The following is a 26,815-nucleotide window of genomic DNA, read 5'->3' as shown; positions in this document are numbered from 1 at the left end:
GTTTATCAAGTGCAAAATTGGTAGAAGTAACATTTTGGTAATTCTTAAAGACAGTGCATGTCTTTGTTCTCTTTTAGAAGAAGGAGGCAGCAGTAAAACCAGAAGAAATCTTGTTACAGTTCTGTTCAATAGAAGGGTATGCAAAGTAGAACTGTTGCTGTTTTGTTAATCTTGGTACAACTCTTACATTAGCCTGGAAGTATCTATTCAGATTTGATGAACAACCATTTCATATTAAGAAAATCTTTACAGCACTTCCTTTTTCCTTCAACAGAAAAGTAAAGTGTGGGCTTTCCCTCAGTGTTTTTGATAGTCAAAAGTGAATGGTTTGGCTTCTGGAAATAATGTAAAAAGCTTAATTAAATGTCATCTTCTAATATTTTGTATCTCTGCAAAGAGGATAGTGTACAGAAGTCGTTTCGAGGGCCTAAAGGAATACGGGAATACGCCCTTAAACACAATCATCAGTGCTGTGTGGTGATTAGAGCAGTCTGCTTTAATGTGATTCCTCAGAAAGATTACTGAGAAATCTGTGGGTTTGTGCACCAGCAGTGATGTTGGTTTTCACCTTCAGATTTCTTCTGCAAGCAGATTGTTCCTTTAGAGTACAATTAGTGCAGATAGAACAGAGCAAAAAGATCGGCTCATTGCTAAAATGCAACCAAGACTGAGTACATGAACATAGTAGGTAGAAATTGTGATATTTAAGTTAGTGGAGGTGTTTCCAAAGCAATAATGGCAAATGTGACCACTAAGGACAGTGCAGGAGGGAATTGTTTGCTCTGGAAACATGCTGATTTACTAGAGGGATTTATTGAATGAATTCCATGTGCATCAGAAAGGGACCGTTGCACATTAAAGGAAAATGTAACTTTAAATTGGCTTTTAAATAGGAGAAGGAAGCAGCAGTTCTCTATTTGGGTGCAGCTAACCTAGTGCACTGGGAGCATATGATTAGCAGACAAAAAGAAAGGTAGATTTGAATAGAGAAAGAAAACCTTAAGTTGGAAAAAGTGGTGTCAGCAGGGCATGCCAGAGGGTTTGAGAGTGAGCAGGCTCTGCTCACTCACCCTTTGGAGTGCAGCAGCAGCACCCTGAGAGCTGTGCTGTGGGGAGGCTTCCTCTCTGTCAGTAAATGTGACTCAGAAGAGCCCAGGGAGCAGCCAAGAGCAGCACTGGTGGCCCTGTTAGTCACAGTTCTGTTGAAGTGCACTCGTGTTGTTCAGTGTGATGGTGTAAACACTTTAATTGCTTGAGGGGTATTTCCAATGGCACAATGCCTGTGTTGAGGTTGTTCCCCAGTCTTTCAAGAACATAGGAAAAGTATCTCAGAACAGGGAAGTTGTCACTAGGTTGCATTTTTTTAAAGCCCTGAATATTGGCAGGTTACTGCTGCTGATGCAGCCACTCAGAATAAAGCCTGTGTAGTGATGCCTTCCACCAGCTGAGAATGTGGCCTGAGACTGTTTGGGTCATGTGGTACTTACATGCCATGGTGCCAGCTATGCACTCTGTACACCTTAAATAAAAGTGCTGGTACTAAAATGTCCTAAAAACCAGCTAGCATGTGTTAGAGGTGTTCCCAGAATTGAAGTATGGCTTTAAAATTTTAATGAAATCAATGTGTTTAAGTATTTATGTACAGCATTTGTGTGTGCTGTACCTGTGTGCAGGTAGAAAAAGTAGGTAGCCTTGTCTTTTACTGTGACCGACCATACCTGATTCCCTCTTTACAATGTCATTATCTCAAACTGCTTAACAAAATAATTTATTTAAAGGACAGTTTACATTACTTGTGTTTTAATATAGGAGTGGGTGCAATCATATGTCACAGAGTTTTCTAAGTTTGTTAACTTTGCAGGTACACTGAAGAAGAAAGCAGTAAAACCCCAGATTTTACACGGTGTTAAAATGTGTGTCCATCTATAGATTAAATTGTGCTCAAGTGTTAAGTCTTTTGATTCTAGAAGGAGCTAAAGTAAATATTTCCCTCATAAAATCATCTGGAAATTATGTGATGTACTCTATCTCATATTGTAGCCTTTCTCCCTAAAACTGACAGAAGGGGTTAACAGAAAGGGAATTTCACAGGAAAGAAAATGAATTTTGGAGGAAGAGACACAACATTGTTACTTAACTATTGTGGGAGTCTCTTGCTAATTGCTAAAGCCATGTTTGAAGCTGGCAGTGTGAGTGTGCCGGGCTGGCTGGGGAGGCACAGCAGGCTCTGAGCCCCTCCAGGACAGGGCAGTGCTGGGCTGCCAGACCCACAGCCCTGCTCGGAGAGCCCGGCTGCTTCGGGGGGTAAACTGAATTGGGGGGGAAAGAATGATTTTGATGTTAAAAATTACTGTTTTGCTTACTGCTTGAATTGCAGTTTCTGCCTTAAATTGGTTATGGTATTAGTTGTGTTTATATACTGATAACTGATGGTTTCATGGGTGCTTATCCTCAGTGTGTTTGTTAATGCAGGCAAGAAGACAGCAAGACCCTAGTCCTGGCTCTAACCTGGGCAGTGGTGATGATCTCAAACTACGTTAATCGGCGGCAGCAGGCGTCCCACGGGTCTGCACACATGCATTGCTTCTACTTGGCAAAGGATTGAATAAAAGACCAGAAACTGTGATAACTGGGTATATTATGGTCTGTTTCCTGACCTGCGGCAGTCAAAGTCACCACGAACTGCCATGGTTTGCACTATGTTTATGTTACAATACCTGCATTTCCCATTTGAAGCATGTAGCCAGTGGCAATTCAAAATTTTGTTTTTCTATGCAAACTTATTTTTGTTGGCACTATTTTAGTGAAATGGAAACTTATGCAGCTATAAAACCATTTTTCTCAACTGTAATAAAAATTGTCACTTAAAAATAGGTCAAGATATTACAGATTTAGAACAACTTTTGGTTTTGTTTTTGGGTGTTTTTTTTTTGTAAACTGCTGGAAGCCAATGCATTCCAAGCTTAATTTTTTAATATGGGCTTTTGGAAATTTGATTGTCCTTATTGTGTTCCTGCTTTATTTTAGATAATACATTCTTATCTTTCAGTTTTCTTTTTTCTAAATTTGCAAGACCTTCTTAAAACTGCTGACATTATTTTGCATTATTTCCAAGCTAAACCCAGTGAATCAGAGCTGTTGGAATCAGTTTTCAAAGTTTGTGGGTTTGTAAATGTTACAGTTGCAGTATTCACTTAACTGCTAACAATTCATTGGTTCCACTTTTAAAATTATAAAAATCTTAAAATGCGTATTTTCATGCATTAATGCATTCTGCCCCATTATCTTTCTTAGATTTTATTCTGTTCCAAGTGAGTTTGGGTGGCTGTTATACCCTGTATATAGTGCTTTACTGAAACTCAGAGGAAGTCGCAGGCTGGCTTCTGTTTTATTCAGGGATTTTTTTAACTAGCTCTTCAAAGGGATACTGCAACTCCACAGTCAGATTCAACAGCGTTTAAACTGGGAACAAAAGTGATCAGCTGCCAAGGTGATATATATTGAATCATGTTTAAGATAACTGCTTTAAGTATATTTTATATCTTAGGCTTTTTGTAAAGTTGTGCTGAATTGTGAAAAGCTGAGATGAGCTTGTGTGCAGGAGTCTTGTACTGCACATAGGCCCCTTCTATTAAATCTTATGCAAATTAAGACTGTTGCAGTATATATTGCATTTTCTAACAGGGTAACATTTGGGATGAATTAATGTATGAATTAATCTTGTTTTATTTGGGGTGATGGTGAATGGATTTGCTCCAAAGGTTTCATTGCATCCAGTATTTGAAGAAAATTGATTAGAAATGTGATGTCATTTGGCTTTGTTAAAATGTGGTGCTTCCTGTACAGCCTGATTAATTAAAAATGTCACTTAAATACCTTTTTAAAATAAGGGATATGAATCCAGTATTTTAAGAATTATTTTAAAGGTAGAAACTCTATATGGTTAGAACAGTTAAATCTTCATTAAATTCTATAATTAAGACAATTATACATTCCTCATTAATGGCAAAACGATTGATGCAAAAGAGGTCTTGCAAAAATGTAAGCAGATTTAAATGTGAAGGAGAATCTTTGTATGTTAATAATATGAATATGTAACATTCACTTAAAAATGTCATTAACTGTAAACTGTGAGAATGTCATCAAATAGAAATATTTTGATACTTCAATTTAAATGTGATTCACCTGGAAGATAATCTTTTTCACTCTGTGGCCACATATTCTTCTTGCTCTTCTTCCCCCAAAGAAATAATTTTTCTAAGGTGTTTCTGCAAAGAGTTATTTAAGGGACACACTCCTGCATCCGCACGCATCCCTAGCCTTGGATCTTCTCTGCCATCTGTGTATTTTTGATGGAATAGTCTGAAGATTTATTTTAAAAGGTTTTCCTAACGTTTCAGACAGTGGTTTTAAACCATAAGTACACAGGAAATGACGCTATCTGATATTAACATTGCTATCTCTGTGTAAATACTGAACTTTCCCTATCATCATTTAGCATTCTGCTGCTTTCCATATCTTAATGCTGGCATTAAGATCACAGCCCTTACCCTCTGCTGGTTAGTGCAGACTTTTTAAAGTGCATTTTAAGTTATTGATGCAATTTGATATTTTTCATAATTTCTATTTAAACTGAAGTTGCATCATCTTTCTTGAATTCATCTCCTGTAAGAGTTGCCTTAAGCTACAGGATTGCTTTTGCTACTTTTTGTGTTGTATGTTTAACTTTCATAATAAACTTCTGTGTAGTGAAAACAAGGTGCTGTAAGTTTATTTGACTCCCTGGTAGTCCCTGCTGCTGTGTTTGTTTGGGTGCAAGGCTGCCTTGCTGGCCATGGGTAAAGCAGTGGTGACATCCAGTGGTCACTTATCTAACTGACCCTTCTCCTCTGCTGTGCTCAGCTGCTGTCTGGGAGCAGCCTTTAATAAAAGGGTCTGCACTGGGGAAAATGTGGATTTTGCTGCCCTAGAAGTCTTCCTTCTTAAAACTGACATGCCCTGCTTACTCTGAAGGTGTGGATCTGCTCCAGGGGCCCCAAGCAAGGGCTGTGTGTGCTTACAGAGTGCTGTTTGTGGGCACATTATGAGAGCAGCCACCAAACTTTGTTAATTGTGCTGCTTTGGGTGAGGGGGGAACCAGGGGAATTACATGTGTAATGTCAGGAAGTGGGGAAATGCAGTGAGGTTCTGTGGGGAAAACATGAATGTTGTATACTACACCTGAAAACTTTCTGAAGCTGCTAAAATTGTAGGTGGTGTAACTTCAAGTAGCTAACACTGACTGAATGACAGTGGTTAAGTACTGAAATCAAGTAGAGGATTGCTTGTTTCATAACAATGCTTTAGGAACACTTACTAAAGGATAACAAATAACCTTATTTTAGACTTTTACAATCTGGCTGTGAACAGACAGAGAGCACCAAATAACAACAGCACTGCCATAACCTGTGGCTTTCCTGGAGATGTTCTTCAGTGTGAGAGGGAAGGTGACTTCTAAAAGAGACAAACGACAAACCACGTTGCTCTGCTTCTCTTGCTGAGGAAAAATGGTGTCAGTGCTGCAGGCTCTGCTGTCCAGGCAGTGTTTTAAAGGCATCTGTAAACAGCTGTTCATAAAGCTGTTGGCTAATTTGTCCATTTACCTGCAAGCTCATGGAAGGATTCACTTTTCTGCCCAAGGTACATCACAAGTGGATGAGTACAGTACTTGTACAGCTTTTTCTTGGCTGAAGGTGAAGGACAGGGGCACTTGGCTCTTCCTAGATAGAATTTGCCCTCTCAAGTGTGTGACTAGCAAAGGGAATCTGAAAACCTCCCTGCATGAGGCACATACAGCAGAAAAGAATTTTAAAAGCATTGCAATCCAGTGCCTTAACTAGCATGGGTTAGGAATGGCTGTCCTTGATGGAGTGAAAGACCACTGGAAATGCTGGAGCTTGTTGGAATTGAGAAGGATGTCAGGACCTGGAGCCAAATCACAGCAGGTGAGGGGTATGGTCATTTCCAGCTGGGCTTTTTAATCCCCTGCTCTTACATGACCCAAGACAACCCAAGAGAGCACAGAGTATTAACTGTTTCTCAGAATTCTGAAGTAGTTTGGATTGAAAGGGAACTTAAAGCTCATCTGGTTCCAACCTCCCACTAGACCAGGTTGCTCAGAGCCCCATCCAACTTGGCCTTGAATGCTTCCAGGGATGGGGCATCCCAGCAACCTGTGCCAGGCCTCACCACCCTCACAGTGAAGAATTTCTTCCTGATACCTAACTTAAACCTCTCTGTCAGTTTGAAGTCATTTCCTTTCAGTCCATGCCCTTGTCAAAAGTCTCTCTCCAGCCTCTTTGCTTTCTGGGAGGGCTCTAAGGTCTCCCTGGAGCCTTCTCCAGGCTGAACTGTCTACATAGGAGAGGTGCTCCAGCCCTCAGAGCTTCTTTGTGGTCTCCTCTGGGCTTGCTCCTGCAGGTCCATGTCCTTTTGTTAAGGAACCCAGAGCTGGATGCAGCATTGCAGCTGGGGTTCTTAGTGTTTAGTCCCTTTACTGAAGTCCCTAAAACATGGATAAGCAGGTTTCCTAGTTTCTCTTGAGGGAAACAGCAAATGTCCTGGGCTCATGGTCCCCTTTCTGAAAGCAGAAAACTGAGAAAATGAACTGTGAGTGAAAACAGCAGCTTTTCTGTTCCTGCAGATCTATGATGGTTTGTCTAATAACAAGCCTAGTTCAGGTAAGGGCTGGGAAGTTAGATGAAGATGTGGTTTCAGAGAACTCCAGAACTGCATGACCTGGGATGATCTTGGCAGGACTTCTATATATTTTTTTTTGTTTGCTGTTAGTTCAGGACTCCACTCTGTCATAGATATATTAAAGAATCCATCCTGTCTGCACAGAAATAGGACCAATTTCTGTGAAGTTGCATTATTTTGTGACTACATTTCCAATGCAAATAAGAGAATGACAGAAATGGCTTCAAGGATGGGAATTACAGTGAGAAGTTAGAGCAGAGTGAACATTTGCATGGGCAACGTTTCTCATAGCTCATTTGCCTGACATCCTGTCTTCACACTGCCACCAAATGTAAATCCCAGGCCATGCATATTCATCAGCTGCTGCACGCCCAGAGCTGCTCGGGTTTAAGTAACTATTAAATAGGTTTCTCAATTACAGGTTGAGATAAGTGAATTTTCAGAATTGCCTTGGGCTCATTTCTTAAAGCTCAGGAGTGAGAGGAGGGGAAAGTAGCACAGAAGAGCTGAGTGCTGCCTCTCTGGTGCTGTCACCTGGCACAGCGGATGGCTGGGGAAAGGAGTGGGAAACCAGAACGCTTCTTGCTCAGTTTTGTGCCTCTTACTGGGCCTAGTCCACTGTTTACCACAGCCGGTGAGACTTCTGCCAAGTCTCTGTTGCTTCCCACAACTCTTCTGATATGTAACTGTGTTCTACCCTGTTGACTTGATGATGGGGTCTTGGAGGCCATGGCTTTTCCTGGGGCTCCACTTTCTCTTGTTCTACAGGCTCTACTTTTCATAGGAACTGGTGGCTTTGACACCTTTCTTTCTCTCTTTGCAATCTTCTTTCTTCCCTGGAGTAATGGGCTTCACTTGAAAAGAGAAAGACCTTATAGAGAAGGAGCAAAGTTTACACCTGGAAGATCCTGTTTTTTCCAGCTCTTATCCACTGACTTGCTGGGAGACCCTTTCCCACCTGCATGCCCAACCCTTTCAGCTTTTGTTATTCATACCTTACAAAAACCCAGCAAAGTTTAGGCATGGAGAAACAAGCAGTGTAAGGGAACCAAAGCTTTTTGTCTGCGGGATGCACTTGTCCCTGGTCACTGCCCATGTGACTCTTACTGAAGCAGACGACTGGGGTGATTCTGCTGCTGTTGCAGGATTTTGGAAGAATTTCAGGGCTTTGGCCCCTCACAGCAGAGGTGCCCAGGGGGAGTGGCCTGCTAGTTAAACCGTGGGAGCTCTAAGCTTGGAGGAGAGCAGAGAGGTTGGTGGAGGCAATGTGGGTTTGCTGCTGGGTTGCAAACAAAGCTGTGGTGGGGACAACTCTTACCAGAAGACAATTCTTATTAAAGAGGCAGCTGAGCAGGAAGGCTGCTGAGTATCTCACTTCCTAGAATGATGTGCCACCTACCCAGAGGAAGCACCAGGTCCCCTCCCACCCCACCAAGAGCTGAACACCCTGTCCTTCACAGCACTGCAGCCCCTGCACGGGGCAGCATCACAGTGAGACACCTGCTCTGGAGGTGAGATGCTGCAATCCCCTTCCAGCACCATCCAGCTCCTCCCTGGCCTTCCCCAGTTGCCCCAGCCAACCAGAGGGTTGCCACCAGCCTGCAGCTGCCTGAGTAGCCTGTCCATGGAGCCAGGAGTCTGTGCCCACAGCTACTGCAGCCCAGGAGGAGGAGGATAGTTGGGGCTGCTCAGCCCTGCATGAGAGCCAGCTGTGATCCAGCTCCAGGTCACAGAATCATACAATGCTCAGGGCCGGAAGAAATCTTGGAGAGCATTTAGCCCAGCCCACCCTGTGATGGGCAGGGAATCTTCCAGGTCATTTGCTCTGGCTGTGTTTGAGGTCTGGGGGCCAGGGCAAGGAGGGAGGGGAGGGACAGGCAGAGTTGCGTGCCCAGACTGTCCCTGAGCTGCCCAGTGATTGTCTTCTGCTCAGGTCAGAGCTGCTGCTGAGGAACCCCCAAACACTTTTTTGGCAGCGGCAGCCCCAGCCCAGAGCCACTTGGCGGATGCTCCCACACAGAGGAGAGGACAGATCCTCTTTTTGGTTCTGCTTTCAGTTCTGCTCTGCAGAGCACATCTGGTGTATGACTGCCAGGACCTGGTGCTGGTGGTCCCGGGGGCTGTGTCACTTTCCGAAACCACCAACCCCCACAAGGTGCCTCCTCACCAGATCCTTCAAACCCTCTCCACGTCCAGAGCTCTGCACCCAGGGCAGGATGTGCCAGTGGGACCGGAGGGCACTGCATTTGAGCGAGGCTCCAAGAGCATCTCTGTGGCTGGTTCTATCCATCACAGCCTGTGAATAAGATTCAGATCACACCTTCACCGCTCGTCCACCAGAAGTCAGTGGCAAAATGGGCAGAGATCTTCAGGGGCTCTGAGAGGGCCCCTGCAGCTCTGACTCACCTTCCTCTGCATGGTGAAACCCCAAGCACCAGAGCTGGAGCAGGCTGGTGTAGGGGGCTGTCCCCACCTGCCTCCTTCTCATACCCCATGGCCCTTCCTCATCATCAGCTGTGACAATCAGCCTGGCACTGATGGGGCACTGCCCAGCTCGGTGGGACCCAAAACCCTTGGCTGTGGGATAAATTCCCTTGAAGAGGCAGGATAATCCCCCCACTGGAGAGTGTAAGGTTCCCTCTTGGAGCTCCAACCCTGTTTGGACTCATTCCTGAGTGCCAACCCAGAGCCTCGCAGCAGGAAATGCACCTCCAAAAAATCAGAGCAACTTCAGAGCTTTACAGCAAATATCTTTCTTCCAACCCAATCAGCACTGCCAAGGCTGGGATCTGCTTCCAACCCATTTTTACGAGCAGCCACAGGGCAGATTTCCTCACAGACCTGCTCTGTGCTGCTCTTGAATCCGATCGGGAGAGGGCAGCTCTCCTTCGCTCTGTGCACGCTGCATCCCACACCTGCGAGCCCTGGGGAGCCTTTGTCCCTCCTGGTGACTTTTGTGTTTTCTGCTTTCTTCTAACCAGCTGGATTGAAAAGCCCAGCTCTTCTCAGCCAATATCTCCCTGCTGCCGTGTAGAATTTAGGAAAAAAAACAAACCCAAAACCCCCAAAAAAACTTAAGTAAAAAAAAAATCAGAAAAATTCTAGAAAAAATCAGTAAAAATCCATTAATCCCTTATAGCTGCTGATCTCACCCCAAAATGTGATGGGATCACAAAGCTTTGGTAGAAGCATCTTCGATGGATGTACCCACTGCCATTCATTCAGTCAGAAACATTAACAACAGAACCAGGCTTTAAAAATTGATTATGATTTTCAGAAAGCTGTGCATTGCTTCCTGAGCCCTGGGGCTGAATTTTCCAAGAAGTGCTCCATAATCTGGGGAGTAAGAAGGGTAATTTTATACTTATAAAATTTAAGTTTTGCCTGTCATGAGCAGTTGCCAAAATGATGGTGCTTTGCCAAATCTGCCTCAAAAGTGCCACCCTGCCTGGAGTCACTGGGGAGCCTGGGGGCTCCTCCAGTCACTCCTGGGGGTTTGATTTTAATGAAATCCCAGACTGTTGTATCCCCCCGTTTGCAGCACTGGGCAGTCAAAGGGCATCATCAAGCACAGAAATGAGGTGGAGAAGGGTTCTGCAAAGCACAAACTGATCTGTAGATCAGTAAAAACATGTGTTTTCTACCCAGCACCTCATCCTGAGGGCTGCACGTGCCGTGGACCTGCTTAAAAGTAGGGGCTGTGCTTTTTTGTTCTGTTAAATGAATGAGGTGTGCAAAATTTCTAGCTACATATTTATGATAGTATGTTATATTATTAGTACTTTCTTATATTATATAATATATATTATATAATATATATTATATAATATATTATATACATTATATATTAAAATATATATGATATGATATATGATATGATATGATATGATATGATATGATATGATATGATATGATATGATATGATATGATATGATATGATATGATATGATATGACATGATATGACATGACATGATACCTTCCTTACGTATTAGGTATTAGTGTCATAGTATGAACTTACATATAAACAATATACAAATACTGAATATATACAAATATATATATATATTTCCTACATCTATAGTGAGCTGGAGAGAGGCAAGTGGCTCATAAGAATTAGCCCTGCTCCTGGGAGAGGAAAGGCTAATTCCTTTTTTTGAGCCAATAAAGATGTGTCAGAGGGCTGGAGTGAAGGGGAAACACTGGCAGCACCTCAGTGCTTTTCAGCATATTAAGATGTCACCATGCTTGGATTAAAAATAAAAAAGCAAGCAAGGCATGAATAATAAATAGAGCAACATGCAGCTGACTTCAAGGGAAAACTAATTTCCCTGGGGCTTGCTCCATGCCATATACATTAAAATCTCACCTTTGATTTTGATCAAACCTCAGAGTTTTGACAGCTCTGTGACCTGAAGAGAGTTGCTGAGAAATGTGATCAGAGTTGAGCCTGGCCAAGGTCCTGCTCCCAAACATGACTAGGATTTCTTTTAAATGCTTTGATCCCCCCTGCCAGTGATGGCTTGCTCTGCCTGTGGGAAGGAGCCCCAGTCCAAACCTAGAAGAATTTATGCTTGACTTTATTTTTTTCAAAATATGCAACCCTCAAATTCCTCTGTTGGGCTGCCTGAAGGGTGTGCTTTACTGCTGTTTTCTGTCCTGCTGTGGGACAGCCTGTGTGTGACAGCCCATGTGATGGGGCTGCCCTGCTGCAGACCTTGCTGGGACATGGTGGGTAGAGGGATGGAACGTGGGGTCAGGCCAGGATTGAGCATCACCACCTGGAGGGATGCAGCAGGGGAGAGGGGACAGAAGATGGGTATCACCCAAGGAGATGTTTTTCTGCTACCACCCTCAAATAAATATGGAAAAATGCATCCCCCCTTAGTCCTCTGTCCCTCCTGGAGCCTCAACCTGTCAACAGAAGGATTACAGCTGCTTTCACACCCTCTGCACCCTCTTGAATTTCCATCACCACCAGTGCCACCCTGCTCCAGAGGTGTCACTTTGTGTGAGCATGGCACGGGTCCATATCCTTGGTTTTTCTCTTTTGGTTCTCTGCTTACTTGGGCAATGCTTAACCTGGTGCCTTTCATCTTGGATCAAGTTTCCACCATAAAAACGAGGTCTGGTCTGATGTGGGTTGTCCTGGGTGGTGGCACATCCTGGCATACTGGGGGGGTTCAGTTTCCTCCTCAGCTCTGTGGATATTTTTGGGGTCTTTGGGCGTGACCAAAGCAGGTTCCTGCGTGGTGAGCCCCGTCCCAAGGGAAATGTGGGCTTTCCTGGGGTCAGAACTCTTGGGTGGCAGTAGTCCTGTTTGCTCAGACAACACTGCAAAGCCAGTGACCTCGTTCCTCTCTTCCTCACTGAGTCACTCCCGAGCTCATTCCGGTAACTCTGCTCGTGCCACTGACTAATTCCTCCTTCACTCTTCTCTCCTCCACTCTGGAGGCCTTTCAACTGGAAAAACTAGATGGCCCTGGGCTGTGGTTTGGGTTGGTTATTTTGTTTTGAATCCCGAGGTTATCGCGTCGGGTGTAAGGGGGGCTGCCGCAGCAGGTCTGACCCTCGTCTGCCGACAGGGCGGGGGCGGGACTCGAACCCCGGGCTCCCCCTCGCCAAGCCGACGCCTTCCCCCCTCGCCTACGGCCGGGGGGCGGGGCGCACACCCCCGGCCCCGCCCTCGCCCCGCCCCCGAGCGGGCGCGCCTGACGACAGCTGCAAAGCACTTTTTCAGCAGCCGCAAGTGAGGTGAGTCGCGGCCCCGCGGCGCGGGGGGGGTCGGAGCCCCCCCGGCCCCTCAGGCCGGGCCGGGACCGCCGGGACGAGCGGCGGGGCCGCGGCCTCTCCCCTGCCCCGCCGGGGCCGCGCCGCCCGCGCTCCGGGACCGGGCGGGGCGAGCGGGCGGGGGGCGCGGGCGGCGGGGCCGCGGGGCGGGGAGGGGCGGCCGGTTGCTGTAGCGGCGGAGCCCGCGCCTCCCCCCTCGCGGCCCGGCGCGGGGGCCCCGCTGTGAGCCAGCGCTGCCCCCGGGGGCTGGGGGCGGCGAGTCCCCTCAGGGGGCGGTGGCGGGGCCGGGCTCGGGCTGCGAGCTTCCCTCCCGCTTCCCTCCCGCGTCCCTCCCGCAGGGGTCCGGCGCAGCGACCCGGTGACCCGCCGTGCCAGCCCGCGGCCTCCGCGCTACCTGAGCCAATGCTAGATCTGGAGGTGGTGCCCGAGCGGTCTCTGGGGAACGAGCAATGGGAGTTCACCTTAGGTGAGTGTGTTCCTTCCCCGGCCCTGGCCGTGAGCGGGGCGATGCGCTCCCCTCGGCATCCGGTGTCCGTAAGGCCTCTCCCGGCGCTTTCGGGGAGTTGGTGAGAGAAAGGGAGCGAGAGCCAAAGCTCACCTTTCGCCGTCGCTAAAAATACTAAAGTACGAGCTTTAAGGATTTCCTTGTAGTTTATGGTTTCGTCTTGACTTTTGCGTGCCAACTTGTGCTTTGTTTATCTGACTGTGTGCTTTCATCTGCTCGTTTGCTTTCTTTTGTCTTGCCATCTGAGTCTAGTCATTCTTTTAAATAACTCCTAGAAGAGGAAGCATGAATGTACTGATTGTCACCTGAATATGTGTCAGGTGATATTGGCAGCTTCAGCTGTGAACTGATATTTACTGTAAATGCTGTGCTTTTCTGTACGAACCCTTCATAAACATGAGTCGAGTTTCACAATTTCTTTGGGTTGCGTAATAGTGGAGAAAGTAAACTTTGGAGATATTTTCTCAGGGTTAGATGACAAGTGTTTTTCCCCCCCCAATCATTTGTATTTTTCATCTCACTGAGATGAAAAAAAGCTTCCCTACCAGTTATTGCTCTGTGTACTGTGATGAGAAAGAACTTGCCCCTAGCTAATGCAAATTTGGCTGGTGTTCAGGAGGAACACTTAAATGTGCAGTTGAAATGAGATGGTGTGGATTCTTCAAGTGACCTGTGTTTTCAAGCAGATATTGGTAGTCCTTAAAACTCTCAGAAAATACAGACAATATCACCTTTTTTGAGTGATTGTGTCATATCAGTGTTGGCCTCTTTTATTACCATTTTCCATCATTGCTGTAACACTGTGTGAAGTTAATGGGGATAGGAGTTTGGTAGATGTAAACAAGGCACTGTGTGTCAGCCCTCTTGAACTTGAGTTACACTTGGGCTGCTGCACTTGTCACCTGTGACAGGGAAGGGACAGACTGTTCCTAAAGACGCTGTTACACAGTTGTCCTTAACTAGGTTGGACCTAAGGAGTGGTGTTGTGCCTTGGAGTTATTTATATGAAACCCATCAAACACAAAGGGCTGTTTATGCTGCTGTGACTTCAGTCAAGTACAACTTGATGGTTACAGACAGGGCTAAATGGCTTTTGGAGGCTAATTATAGCACCTCAGGTCCCACCCTTCGAAATCTTGGTGAACTCCTTGCACCCTAAATGTTCTGTGCTCTCAGCTTTGCGTGACCTTCTGCCATCCTTTAGTGCCTGTGTTACCTGGGGAAAAGTAACCTCCAGCTGCATACCCTGTCTTCATGAATACAGAGTACTAGCTCCCCTCCATTTTCTGTATCAAAACAAGGAAAGGAAAGAGAAAATGTTTTTCCTTTTCCCAAGGAAAGCCTGTTAATGTAGTCTCATGGTTAAAATTTTACAGTGTCTCTGTCTATGTGCATGCACACACACAGGCATAGATGTGAGAGAGAGGAAACTCAGCTGTATTTCTTGGAGTAAACATAGCCACCATGTGATGTGTCTAATATATAATTAGCATGACCTGCTGGTGCAGAGCAGGAGGCTGACTAGGTATTAGGATACTTAACTTTGTCGTGCAGCAGCGATGTTGTGTGAAGATTGTCCCTGCTGACAAAGCTGGTTCAGCTGTGTTAGTGGCAGCGGCATTGGTAGTGCTGGTGTAAATGGGACTCTCACTGCCAGCACTGTTCTACTCATTATTTGTTTAGCTCTGCTCTTAGCAGAACTAATGGCAGTATTCCTGAGCTGCTGCTGACTCTGGCATCCAGTACTGTGCCCACAATGGAGATGACTGAGGGGAAATGCCAGGAAAATTTTGTACATGACTTTTTGGATTCTGTTTCTGGCTCCAGTGTTGACTCACTATGTGACTAGAGCATAAAAAATTTAACCAAGACTGAGTTTAGATACCTGTGCTCCTGCACCTCTCGGGCTACATTCCTGCAGTTTTAGAGGACAATTAAATACTTATTCTGTAGTGCCTATAGCTATATTATTAGTGTTTGAGATGTATAATTTCTAAGGCATACTTGCATTTCTCTTGCGCTTTATACTTTCTTTTTGTACCGAGTTCCACAAATCTTCATTTAATGCATTATGATTCATCTTAGATTTTCTTGTATTTTCCTCCTAATCTTTATTCACTTCTGTCCTCATCCCTTCAAGCCAAGCAGTCTTAGCATAGGCTGATGCTTCAAGCCATGATGTTCCTGACCAGTGTATGTGAGAGAACTGCCTTGTGCTCCTTGTATCATTCCAGCACTTAGAAGAGGAAAAGGTCTGTGACACAAGAGCCCTAGCACTGGTCTCTGTGGGCCTTACTGCCATGGCTCAGTTTGGTTGACTGGCTGATGTGCTGGATACCATATTTGCTTCCCCATTCCCCCTGCCTGATGAGCAAGGGAAAAAGAATTCTTTGTTTTTCTCTTTGACTGCAAAGGCTGGCGAACATTGAGGAAAAAGGGGACGTTGTGTCTGAGAAGAGTGGAGAAAAATAACCCATTTTTTTATCCCTTCTTCGACTTTCTGCAAATGGAGGCAAAGGGAGGATACTGGCTGTTGAACACATTTTGGGTCCTGTGAACTGTTCTTGGAGAATTTGGGTTGCCCACTGTAGCTCTTCTAAGCAGCTGTATGGGCAGATCTGTTTGATTCTCAGTTACCGAAAATTGAACCAAGCCAGTCCATGTCCATTTGCTTGCAGCCTGAGAAAACTGTGAGTAAGAGAGTCACATGAGCCATCTGTTTGCACACTTACCAGCCCAGGATTGCATCAGTTTACATCAAACTACAGCCCAAACTCTGTGTTTCTGCACTTCAACCGGTGCTTTTTGACTGAATCCTCACAGGCTGCCGGCACCATCGGCGTATGGGCCCTGTCAGCTGTGTTGGCTGGGCTTCAGCCTGTGCCACTGGTTTATTTTTTAAATGAGCTCATAGTTTGAGCTCTGCAAGTCTTTTATGAATACTGACTTAAAACGTGGTTTTTATACTCCTCAGTCAACCTTACTTTTTTTGCTGGATTCATGCTTTTTACTAGGTTGAGAAATGTGGAACTTTTACAGCAGCATCTTTGATCTTAACTTCTTGGTGCTATTCATGTTTCTGTTCCATTTTGAAAATATTACCTAATACATAATAACTATCATCTTCAAACTCTGCTGCCTAGACTACAAGGCAACTGCTATTTCCTAGATAATAGGAAACAGTGCTGCTTTATTGTGTGGCTCTGCATTTTAATTTCATTACTGTTATTAAAATAATAATTCTTTTTTACTTAATATCATCTACTGATGTATAATTTCTAGCTGCAAACCAAATTGTCCCCAGGATTATGGGCTAAGGTGAAAACCAGTTTCTCAGACATGTTTGTGTATGGTATTTGCAAATTGAATCACTGTAGTTCTAATCTGTACATCTGTTTTGCCAAAACTTGATTTCATCATTTCAGCAAAGCTGCAATATATGGGCATGACAATGAGAATGATGTTTTTGGTTTCTTTTTTTTTAGTGTTATGCCATTATTATTTTAAAGCAGTAGCCATGGTGAGCTAGGTGTGTCTGTTATAGATAGATATATATGGAAAGACAGTTTTCTCACTTTGGTACTGTAGATAATGTCTAAAAAGGTGCTTTAAAACATGACATACTGTCTGAGTTTGAGAGGTGTAGCTAGTAACTAAAAATTTTGAATGTAATAAAAGTGTAGTTTCTTATCCCTAATCAGGCCAACTTTCTTAGCATTTAAAAATTAGAAATAGGAAAGGACAGGGCAGGGAATGGAAATAAAATGTCAGATAACTAATCTAAACTGACTTGCAGCAGTTAGTAGGAAAATAAAACTTCACAATTATGATCTCATAACCTCGCTTTATAAATGCCTGCTTTGAATCCAGGAATGTGATCACATTTCATTTGGAAAGGCAACAAAGGTTTTTAGTGTGATAAATGATGAGATGGTGTGGTGCTATTTTTTCTGCAGAATCAGCTGTTCCATTCTGCTTTCAGAAATATATAGTTGTAAAGATAAGATACACAATAAGGAAAGAAAAAAAGCCCTTGAAAATGTATGAAAAGCTGAGTGACTGTAAGGGTATTGCCTCAGTTGAACCAAATTTTTAGTATATCTTCTGTTTACAGACAAGATATACAAAGTTTCTTCTTTGACACAAATAGAGCCATATCAGCGGCCAATGTGGCCTTTTAGGTCTAAGGAGAATCATTGCTCTGTGTTAGTATTTGTATGTGTCTGGTATGAATACCCAGTACTTCATCAAGCTTAATAAAAAAGTGTGTGCTGTGAAAAGTGTTTTACTAAGCATAAAAAGTATTGAATGTGAATAGCAGTGCTCTAGCCAGCTCCGGTGGAGTCTGATACGAGTTGTTTTATCAGTTATTGGACTGATGACCCCAAAAAGCAGAAAATCCTGTGCACAGGCTGTGGCAAGCTCTTCGCTTTTTCTGCTTGAGCTTTGCTGTTTAATTTTGTGTCTAGAGATATTTTTTTTCATATATGCCTAACAACTGTAGGTAGATAAACAATGACTTTTTTTGTTTCCAAACACCAGGTCTGTGCTGATACCATGACTCAAGTCAGCTTGTTTGTTGACCACATACCTTTCTGTTGTAACTCAGTGTTTGCTGATGGTGGTTTGGTTACCTCATGAGTAACCTTGCTGTTAAAAATCTTTGTTAGCTGGTCTCTGCACTGAAGAAATGCACCTGTTTTTATTTCCAGGAATGCCGTTGGCTCAGGCTGTAGCAATTCTTCAGAAACACTGTCGCATTATCAAAAACGTCCAGGTTCTCTACAGTGAGCAGGTGAGTAGTGCACAGGCTGGCCAGCAAATGCACCTCATGGTGAATTAAGACATGCTTTGTGCTCATGTACATATTGTGTGAGTTGTGGGGCTATTTGAAATTGAGCTGCACCAAATGCAGCTTTTATGTGTCAGAGGTAATAATCTTCAGCATAGCAGCTCAGTGATTTAACAGCTATCAGTTTTGGATATGCAATGGAGGAGTGGCATTGTTTTTCCTTTAAGAAGTGAATTGTTACATAATTAGCTGGACAGTTTAATTCTAGTCTATTTACTTTATCATTGTGAAGTGGTGCTGCAGTTTAAAGAACTGAATCACTGATTACTTTCTGCTTTTGTGTTTGGTCCAACGGTGATGAAGAATCCCATGAAAAACCTTACGCACCTCTTCTCCACATCTGCAAGATTGTCTGCAGAAAGTGGGTGCAGTGATGTAAGCTAGCTACAAATGGTTTAATCATTCTTCAAAACTCAGCATTTAATTCCTGATATGTTTGACTCCCATCAAAAAGGGGACTAGAAGTAAAACCCTTCTGCTTGATCAAGTAAAATGTGTTTTTCTGATGGAAGTGTAAGACGAGATAGGACAAAGGAGTCTCCAGATGTTTTATGTGCAATGCACATTAATAAGATGATATTCATATGTTGCAAATTAAAGCTCTTTGCATCAGGAAAAAGGCAGAGTCTGTACAATGTTAGTTTGTATCAAAATAAGGATTCAGGCCTTGTGCATTTTCAGTGAATACTGAATGGCTAAGGACAACCTTGACTCTGGTGTTCAGTGCTGGATACATATTTCATGTTATTAAATGAATTATCTCTTTTTTTCACTTTATGTAGATTTATAAATTTTATGATGACTGAATTGCAAATCTGTCTCCTTGTGATTAATGCATGACAGCATCTGTCTAGCAATAATCACATTCCTTGTTTTTTGTATTCTTTGGAGGTTTTAGTTTTTCTTACTGTAGTGCATTTGAATTATTTCTAGGGTTGCTTAGATAAATGATGGTTCCTGTTCCACTCAGCTTGTAGAAGCACAGCAGGATTAGTAGTTCAGTGCTAGTAAGCAGAGGTATACTGCTCCTTGGTCTTTTACACCTCTTGGAAAGTTACGCTGTTATTGACTGTGTACACTGAACTTCTATTTAGGCTGCAGAGGGCAGGTTTAGTGGTTTGGGGGTTTTTTTTCCCCGAAATGTCATAAATGTAAAAATGTTTCAGCATCTGCATAGTCTTAACAAAATAGTTCTTCCCAACTTTCTGGAATAGTTTTGATGATTTTTTTTCTGTATATTATTGCAATTCAGTGGCTGATTTTTTTTAGGTTTTTTTTTTTGCACACCACTCAGGGCCTGCATTTGACTGTCTGGCTCTGTCCTCACCCTCATGGATGTCATGCAGAGTGTCGTGCATTTCATTAGCAGCTGAGCACAAAGAGCTCGGTTTTTAGAAGATGCAAAGCTTTAAATTAACTTTGCCATGCATGACTTCTATCTAGAAAAACTGTACCTGAACAGCCTTCATGTTTTTCCTCTTTGCCTTGTAAAAGAATGCCTTTGAGCATAGTGATCAAATGTTATTTAAAGCTGTTGCATCTAAAGCACTGAATTTCTGATCTTGGAACTCCAGCAGTGAGTATTTCCTTTCAAAAATTCATATGGCAATTAAATGCAATTAGATCTGCCCATGGTGCTCTCTTTAACTTGACATAAATGGGATGCCCAAAGTGTGCCAAAAAAAAGCTTGATGAATCCTTTTCTGTGAAGAAAATAATTTAAACTCATTTTTGGTCAGTTTAAGTGGGGCACTAATTGCCTTTGTTTTCATGAGCTTCTTCCTCTGGATTTTGGTTGATGGGATTGTTCAGTGATAACAGTTTTTCCTGCATCTTTATGCAGATTAGCAGTATAACTGCACATCTGTGGTGCTTCCTTCAGGAAGATCTCTTCTGTTGCTTCTTGGCATCGTCTTTCATACTTGGGGTTCTATTTTGTGTGTTAAAAGTCACATGAACTAAATTTGGGCCTTTCAATCTTTCCATCTATTAGAAAATATGCCAGCATAGAACAGCTATTTGCTGTACTAATTATCAAGCTTTTCCTCAGATGTTTAGGGCTTTTTTCCCCACCCACTCAAAAGTACTTGTAATGATCTCATTAATTTTGGAATAATGTTATGAAAACTGTTTAGAGACCAGTGAAATGCAGAGTATATCCCATAGCAGAACAGCTCTGCTGGTGTATTTGAATGTCAAAATTCTACAAGGGTTTTTTTGTTCTATCTGCAGCCTATCTAAATTAGGTTTATAAGGGACTAGAAAATGACTGTGACAATCAGCATTAGGCCTTTTTATCTCAAGGTTATAGTTCTGTTGCAGTGCTGCTTCAGTTCTACACAGAGCCATCCAAGTTTGTTGGCAAGAGTGAGGTATTGATGGCATTATGTGAAATGTTGTGAGAGTTTCATTTCGGAGAGTTGACAAACCAGATCACTGTTGTTCAGGAAAGATGAGCTCAAACTGGACCAGCTTCAGGAGAAGCTACTGCAGTGATCCAGGGGATCACAGGGGATGGAAAACCCCATGGCTTGTTTTGATCTAGGGATGTCAAGTCTAGGATCTGATTACTTGACTATATGGTTTGGGAAGGGGTGGGACATGCACATGAAAGTGCTCAGAAAGTGGCAAGGCTAGAAAACAGTGCTGATGAGAGAAAACTGAGGATGAGAATTGGGCTTTTGACAGTCAAACCCCAGAGCTCCTCTCAGTAGAGCAAAGTAAGATAGCTTATGTTTAATTCATGAAAGGGCTGTATGGTGTGGCTGTCCACTTTAGAAGCCTTTATTTGCCCCACTTGTCCATCCGCATTCTGTCCCAGCTAGAAAACTGCCTGGTGCAGTTCTAGGGTGAATCTTGCTGCCTGCCTGCCATGCAGCCTTTTTCTCCTCTGAGGAGACAGCTGTGGGGGATAGAGCATTTTGAAACAAATTTCTTTAGATGGTAGATGATCAAAACGCTGAGCTGGGGCCAGGTGGCTTGCACTGGTAGAGCAGAGAACAGCTTCTCCAGTAGAGGAGCAGCTTGCCCAGCACTCTGAGAGGGCATAGAGCCTATACAGACACTAGGAAAGCCATGGAATGTCTCCTATTGACTCCAGCAGACTGCAAATTAAGCCTTTAGTTGTTATGATTCACAGTAACTAAGGAAACGTAAATTCACAACATGAGAGTCTGAAGCCTTCCTTTTGAGGCCTAAAAAACACTGACAGTTTGATTTTTGAAGTGGAAAGCCATCTCTTTGTCAAGCACATGCCTGGTTCTGATGTGAGACTTGGTATTTTTGTGCACTAAGAATGCACCAGAGGCTGTCCCTAGATGATGTGTCTGATGCTAAACTGGGAATGGTAATTTTCAGGGTGGGGTTTTTTGGTTTCTGTTTTTTCTGGTTTTTTTAATGGGGTTGGGGTTATATTGTTTTGAGTTTTGTTTTTTGTTTTCTCCCCCACATACAGTAATGGACAAAGTAACCTTTTAGGAGTTTTTGCAGGGTACAGATATTGTGCAGGCATTTCTATTTCTTTTCATAAGGAGATTGAAGAGGTTGAGAGTTTTTGCCAAGTGTATTTTAGTTATGCTTATTCATTGGACAAGTGATTGTTTTCTGAGGTAGCTTTGTTTTTCTAAAGTAACTAATTTATACTTTTCCAGTGATGTTTATCTTAACAAAGAGGTCTTGAAGTTAAAAGCCTAACACCTTTTACTTTTTTGTTTTACAGTCACCTCTTAGCCATGACCTCATCCTTAACCTGACTCAGGATGGAATCAAACTGCTGTTTGATGCTTTCAATCAGAGACTTAAGGTAATAAAACACTTCTCCTGCAAAGGGACAATGCACACCAAAACCCTGGGATGTATTGACACTTAACAGAGCATAAGTATGTGGCTCCTTTAGACATTTAATTTGTCTTATGTAGAGTGCTCTCTTGTGATTATGAACTGCATTTCTTCAATTTGGGATATAAATTTTTGTTTATGGAAGGAAGACATCTTACCTGTATTCTGGGGACATACAAGTGCCCCAGCAGTGTGATGGTGCAATGTGGTTTCACTTGTCCATCTTGTCGCAAGTGGCACAGAGAGTACACAAAGCTTTTACTAAAGCTAAGGGAAAACAATCTCTTCTGTTTTTTTGTGGTTCAGTGGTCTGGTGATACTTCTGTCTGTTTGTTTGAAGTAAGAATAGTCAAGCTTTGTAAATGCATACAGTACTATGAAAACTTGTATTGGTATAAGTGTCCAGAAAGCTTTCTAGAAGAAATTCGATGGGATCAGTTCAGAAGTAAGCAACAGGACTTGTTAAAGGATATAGTAGGTGTGATGTAAGTAATGCCTGTTTTTAAGATAGTGTGGCTTTGTGTTTTCAGTGTTGCTCAGCAGCAGCAAAACTGGAAAAATCAGGAGGCCTTTATTCTCTTTGTGTGTTGTTTTTCTTTAACACACACTTGCTAATAAATTTGACTGTGGAAGAGATTGAAATACAGGCTACTAAGATGGAAAATCTTGACAATTCCAAGGAAGCTGGTGCAGGAATAAAGTCAGCAATATTCTTAAGAAGGTTCCTCCCTTTTTTCAGGGAGAAGGAGGGAAGACTCACCTTTGGTAGACAAAGCATTGCAGGAGATGTTGGTGATGTGAATCGGTAGATCCAGGACCAGGTTCTAAAAGAAATTTTAGCATTAAGCATTTAGCATTAATTTAGCACACATCTCACGTGTGCTCTCTCTGAGGTGGAGAAAGAGTTGGGTTTCACAGCATTGGTTTGTTATTGCTGGTAATAGCAGAACATTTTTTTAAGTCTTAGTAGTAATTATCAAAGCAGTGAATGTGAGGAAACATCAACTTTTACTCATTTAAATCAAGTGTCTTCTGACTGTGTAGTAAACCATTCACTGAATGGTTTCACCATTCACTTCTCAGTTAATCTTCTCTGCACATAGAATCACACTGATTCTTTGTCAGTGTAGTTGCTGTAATTTAGAAAAGAATTTTTTTCAAGTGCCCTGGCCTATTCTTCATTATGACTTTCGTGACTTATGAAATCCTTTGCCATTATTTTTTGCTAAGTTGCACTCATTTATCCCTCTGTTGGTAAAAAGAAATGTTGACCTGAGTTGATCTGTTTGAGTCATGGGACAAGGACTGTTGGCAAATGGGTGCCTGTTGGCTGCTGTCAGGGTGTTTCTCTCGGGGGGAACCACATTTGTGCCATTGCAATTCTTTGTGCACTGCTCCTGGTTGTTCAGCTCATCCTTTTGTCTTGCACCGTGCAGTTTCAGCAGAACTTCAGGAGGGTGCCCAGTGCACACAGTAGTGGCTGCAAAACAAGATCTGGGGTGTGGCTGGTTCTCTCTATTTTCAGAAAAAAAAAATTGTGGAGGGAAAAGATGTGCAAGAGGACTAAAAAAAAAGTAAAATCAGTCCTAGCTTTTCATGAAAGTAGCCATTGTGTTTTAATAGGCTTTAACAGGAAAGGAAATCTGGACATGTCAACTGCACGTGAATTAAAATACTAGATAACTAGGTTTTTCCAAGAAGCATAATTCCAAGTGTATTTTATTAAGAAGGAAAATGTTTGTTCTCTTGCTGGTTCTGCCAAAATGTTAATTTGTTACTTGCTTTGTGCCCTACTTGTTGCTTGTATTCTGAAATGCCATTAAATGTTGATTTAATTTTTTTTTTCTAAATATATATGGAGGTAGTGGTTTAAACATTGCAAGTTGTTTTATTTTAGGGTTATTTGCTGGGCATCTCCCAAAACCAAGACTTCCTTCTCAGCTGGTGATATTTTTAGGCTTTAAAGCCACACTTGGTAGCAAGCTCCCTGGGAAATTCTGCTTTATTCTCTTGCTGGAGAGCACATCCTGTCAGAATCTGCCAGTGATTTTTTTGGAGGTTTACACAGAACAAAAGATGTGTTTTACCTTTGCTTTGCAGCAGTTATGAGCTGTACGTGTTTTCCTGCTGACATAGGAACACGTATATAGGGTGGAAGAGGCTTGTGTTTGTCCATGGCTACTTGCCAAAAGTCATCTGCTTAAAGCCCAGTATAGCCTCAAAATCCAGTGACAGTGATAAAAATCATTTGACATCAGTCCTAGATGCATGTTTGCAGTAATGTATTCAGAACAAGGGATCTGTATCTAATATTTTCTGCAGAGGGGGAAGCTCATTGGAATATTCAGTAAGGTCTTAAACATTTAGAACTGGGTATTATGGCTTGCCCTGATCCCTCATGGGCTGCTCTTCTGATTGTCTTCTCTAATGCTTGGCAAGGTTGCAAAATAACTTATGTATAATTGAAATGGGATATTACTTCTAATAAATTACTTCTAAGTCTTGCTGTGTTCATTTTTTACTTTAGAAGAGCTGGAAAGTTACAGCAGTGCAGTCAGTGTTAGGACTTTGTGCCCTACACAGGAATTCTTCAGGGTAGTGGGAGCAACCCAAGGAATGGCCCACTGACATTCATCAGAGGATTCCCTAATTAGCTAATCCTTGCTGTTGCTTTCTTTTGAAAGTTTGAGTAAACTCTCTAGAAATCAAGATACTCATGTGTCAGTGACAGTATTTCTTCCTGCAGGCGGTACCGATGTACATGGGATATGGGGATTCTCTCCTGAACCCAGAGTTGTTCAGTCCCTATTTCAGATGTGCAGTTGCTGAGTCAGTTTTTGAAGTTTGATCTCTGATACTGGGATTTATCTTGGCAGAGTTCTGTAAGAAGGGGAGCAAGCAGCACTAGCTAGTCTTGCCTTTTGACAAGGATTTATCTCTGTAATGATTTGCAAGTGTCTCAACTATGCCAATGTTTTTGTTTCTGGTGTTTCAGGTGATTGAAGTTTATGACTTGACTAAGGTGAAGTTAAAATATTGGTAAGTGATTTAAGACCTCTCATGATTTCCTCTTGGTTAGGGTGTCTGGTTTTACTAATTTTTTTAAATTCTGAATTCATTTTTTCAATTACTAATTTTAAAAATAAAAACCAGCTTTCATAAAGGAGTGTGTATAATCATCCTTTCTTGATCAGGGTACTCAGTTAAATTACTGGCTTACTCTTTAGTCTTGGAGGCTTCTTACAATTTAGATGTGGTATTGCCATTAGTAAATGTGTGTAGCATCTGTTTGGTTTCATTCAGGCAGATTAATTTTGTTTTCTTTTTCAGTGGTGTCCATTTTAACTCTCAGGCAATTGCTCCAACCATAGAACAAATTGATCAGTCATTTGGAGCAACACATCCAGGAGGTAAGCCAAAAAATTTCTGAGAAGCACACCTAGCCTGACAGACTTCTTTCTAGGAAACCTTTCCAGTGTGTCTGCCTGGAGCAATGTGTAGGCAGTTCTGTTGTCATATGATCTGGGGCTGGGTTCCAGAATGGTCATATTCTTGCAGCTGGGAAATCATGTAAAATGTATTGTCAGTTCAGTTGTGACTCTTTTTTAAAGTGAAATGGTGAGGCAGGAAGTCACTGGCACAGAGTGGTGTATTCAGATGTCATTAATGATCTGTTTTGAACTGCCAGTACCAGAAAACTGTGAGCTTTGTTGTTGGTGCTGTTGTTACAAGTCCTTATGCACGGTCAGCTCTCAAGCATCCTTAGGGATTGCCTATACCATGAGCACAGACATTTGAGCTGCTCTCTGTGCAGAGTCAGCCAGGGCTGTCTGCTCAGTCTCCATGCTCTGTGACTGTCCTTGCCAGGCAGGATCAAATCTGAGCTGTGTGTAACTGGCTTACACCTCCCTGAACCCCCCTCCTGTACTGGGAGCACTGGGGAGGTGTGAAGTCTACGTGCAGCAGGAGCAGAACCGGGACAAATTTGTTTAACCTGGCTGAACCCACTCTGACTCTTGCACAGCCACTTGGCTGTTCACCATCTCTGCAGCAGGAAAAAGACTATCTTTAAGCTCCTTGTTTGTGTATGAAAATGAAAAGTGTATTTCAGGGGGTTGTTAGGCTATGAAAATAAGCCAGTGGTGGAATTTCGAAGAGGATATTTATAATGAAACAGCTCGGGAACTTTCAAGAAATGGAGCCGCAAACTGGCACAACAAGGAAGAACATTAATTCCATATAGTCAAGATACCATTTTCAGAGCCTCATTTTCTATTTTTAACCTAAGCCAGTCCATTTGCAGTAGTCAGACTGATCCAAAACAGGTGAGTGTTCTTTGTGATGGATGGTGATTGCATATCCAGCCTTTGTCTCTGCTCTCTGCAGACACTCTCTTGCACATTACAGAACAGGAATTATTAACTGGGGCGGGTCATGTGGGTAAAGCAGTATCATTGCATAAAAGCCTGCAGTAGTTGATGAATATCAGATTGAGATAAATGAAGCTTTGAGCATTTCTAGCTGTAATACTCCAAGGACCAGAATTAGCTTTTTAAAATTTTGGTCCTGACATTAACAGTTCCTCTTAGACAGAAGCTCTGAAATCTATGGTTAGATCTATTACGGAAGTTGTATGTACAAGAGGCTGTAGTCTAAAGAAGGGTAAAAGTGGTTTCATGTCCTGGGTTATTTATCATTTTTATTTATTCTGTGATGATGGTTTATTTGCAAATATGTAGAGGTGGAGCACTTCCAAAATTGTCATAATATGAACTGTAAAAATACATATCTAGCCATAAGCATTGCCTGTGGAAGTGATAGCATGTTTTATTACTGCATAAAATCATATGCAAGCACTTAAAAACATAGTTTGGCACCACGTGTCCTTGTGCTGAATTTGCAGATCTTGTGCACCTGTCTTATTCAATTAAGAAAACTTGCACACTTGCTTTATCTTGTGATAGTTTTTCATAACATCTTTTCATCTAGTGACATGTAGATAAGAAAATTTATTTATTAAAATGTTGGCCTCTATTATCATTTCACTAGTGCATTTGCTTATTCAAGTTTTCTCATTGGGAAAATACTTCTTCCA

The 26,815-nt window shown here is 42.7% G+C and overlaps 2 protein-coding genes across 18 annotated transcripts in view; both read left to right on the top strand.

Annotated features, from left to right (window-relative positions):
* Positions 1–4,755, top strand: part of CBFB (core-binding factor subunit beta) — a 37,531-nt gene extending 32,776 nt beyond the window's left edge. For both annotated transcript variants that reach the window (XM_086847347.1, XM_086847348.1), the window contains exon 6: positions 2,473–4,755. In XM_086847347.1, coding sequence (XP_086703473.1) covers positions 2,473–2,541 — 69 coding nt within the window. In that variant the 3' untranslated portion in view covers positions 2,542–4,755. The remainder of the gene's footprint in view (positions 1–2,472) is intronic.
* A 7,614-nt stretch (positions 4,756–12,369) lies between these two features.
* The window catches only part of PHAF1 (phagophore assembly factor 1), a 35,326-nt gene continuing 20,880 nt past the window's right edge, over positions 12,370–26,815 (top strand). For 13 of the 16 annotated variants that reach the window (XR_015275272.1, XR_015275270.1, XR_015275273.1 and 10 more), the window contains exons 1-6: positions 12,370–12,490; positions 12,865–12,992; positions 17,744–17,826; positions 21,602–21,685; positions 24,716–24,759; positions 25,051–25,130. Coding sequence is in view for 4 of the 16 variants with exons in the window: in XM_086847293.1 (XP_086703419.1) it covers positions 12,929–12,992; positions 17,744–17,826; positions 21,602–21,685; positions 24,716–24,759; positions 25,051–25,130 (355 nt within the window). In the remaining 12 variants the exon portion in view is untranslated. Of the gene's footprint in view, positions 12,491–12,730; positions 12,993–17,743; positions 17,827–21,601; positions 21,686–24,715; positions 24,760–25,050; positions 25,131–26,815 lie in introns of those variants that run through there. The other 3 variants (XR_015275280.1, XR_015275279.1, XR_015275281.1) reach the window with 1 other exon arrangement.

This window comes from Cyanistes caeruleus, chromosome 12, assembly GCF_971803275.1.
Source record: "Cyanistes caeruleus chromosome 12, bCyaCae1.hap1.1, whole genome shotgun sequence".
Classification (NCBI taxonomy): domain Eukaryota; kingdom Metazoa; phylum Chordata; class Aves; order Passeriformes; family Paridae; genus Cyanistes; species Cyanistes caeruleus.
This window is presented reverse-complemented; position numbering and strand designations above follow the sequence as displayed.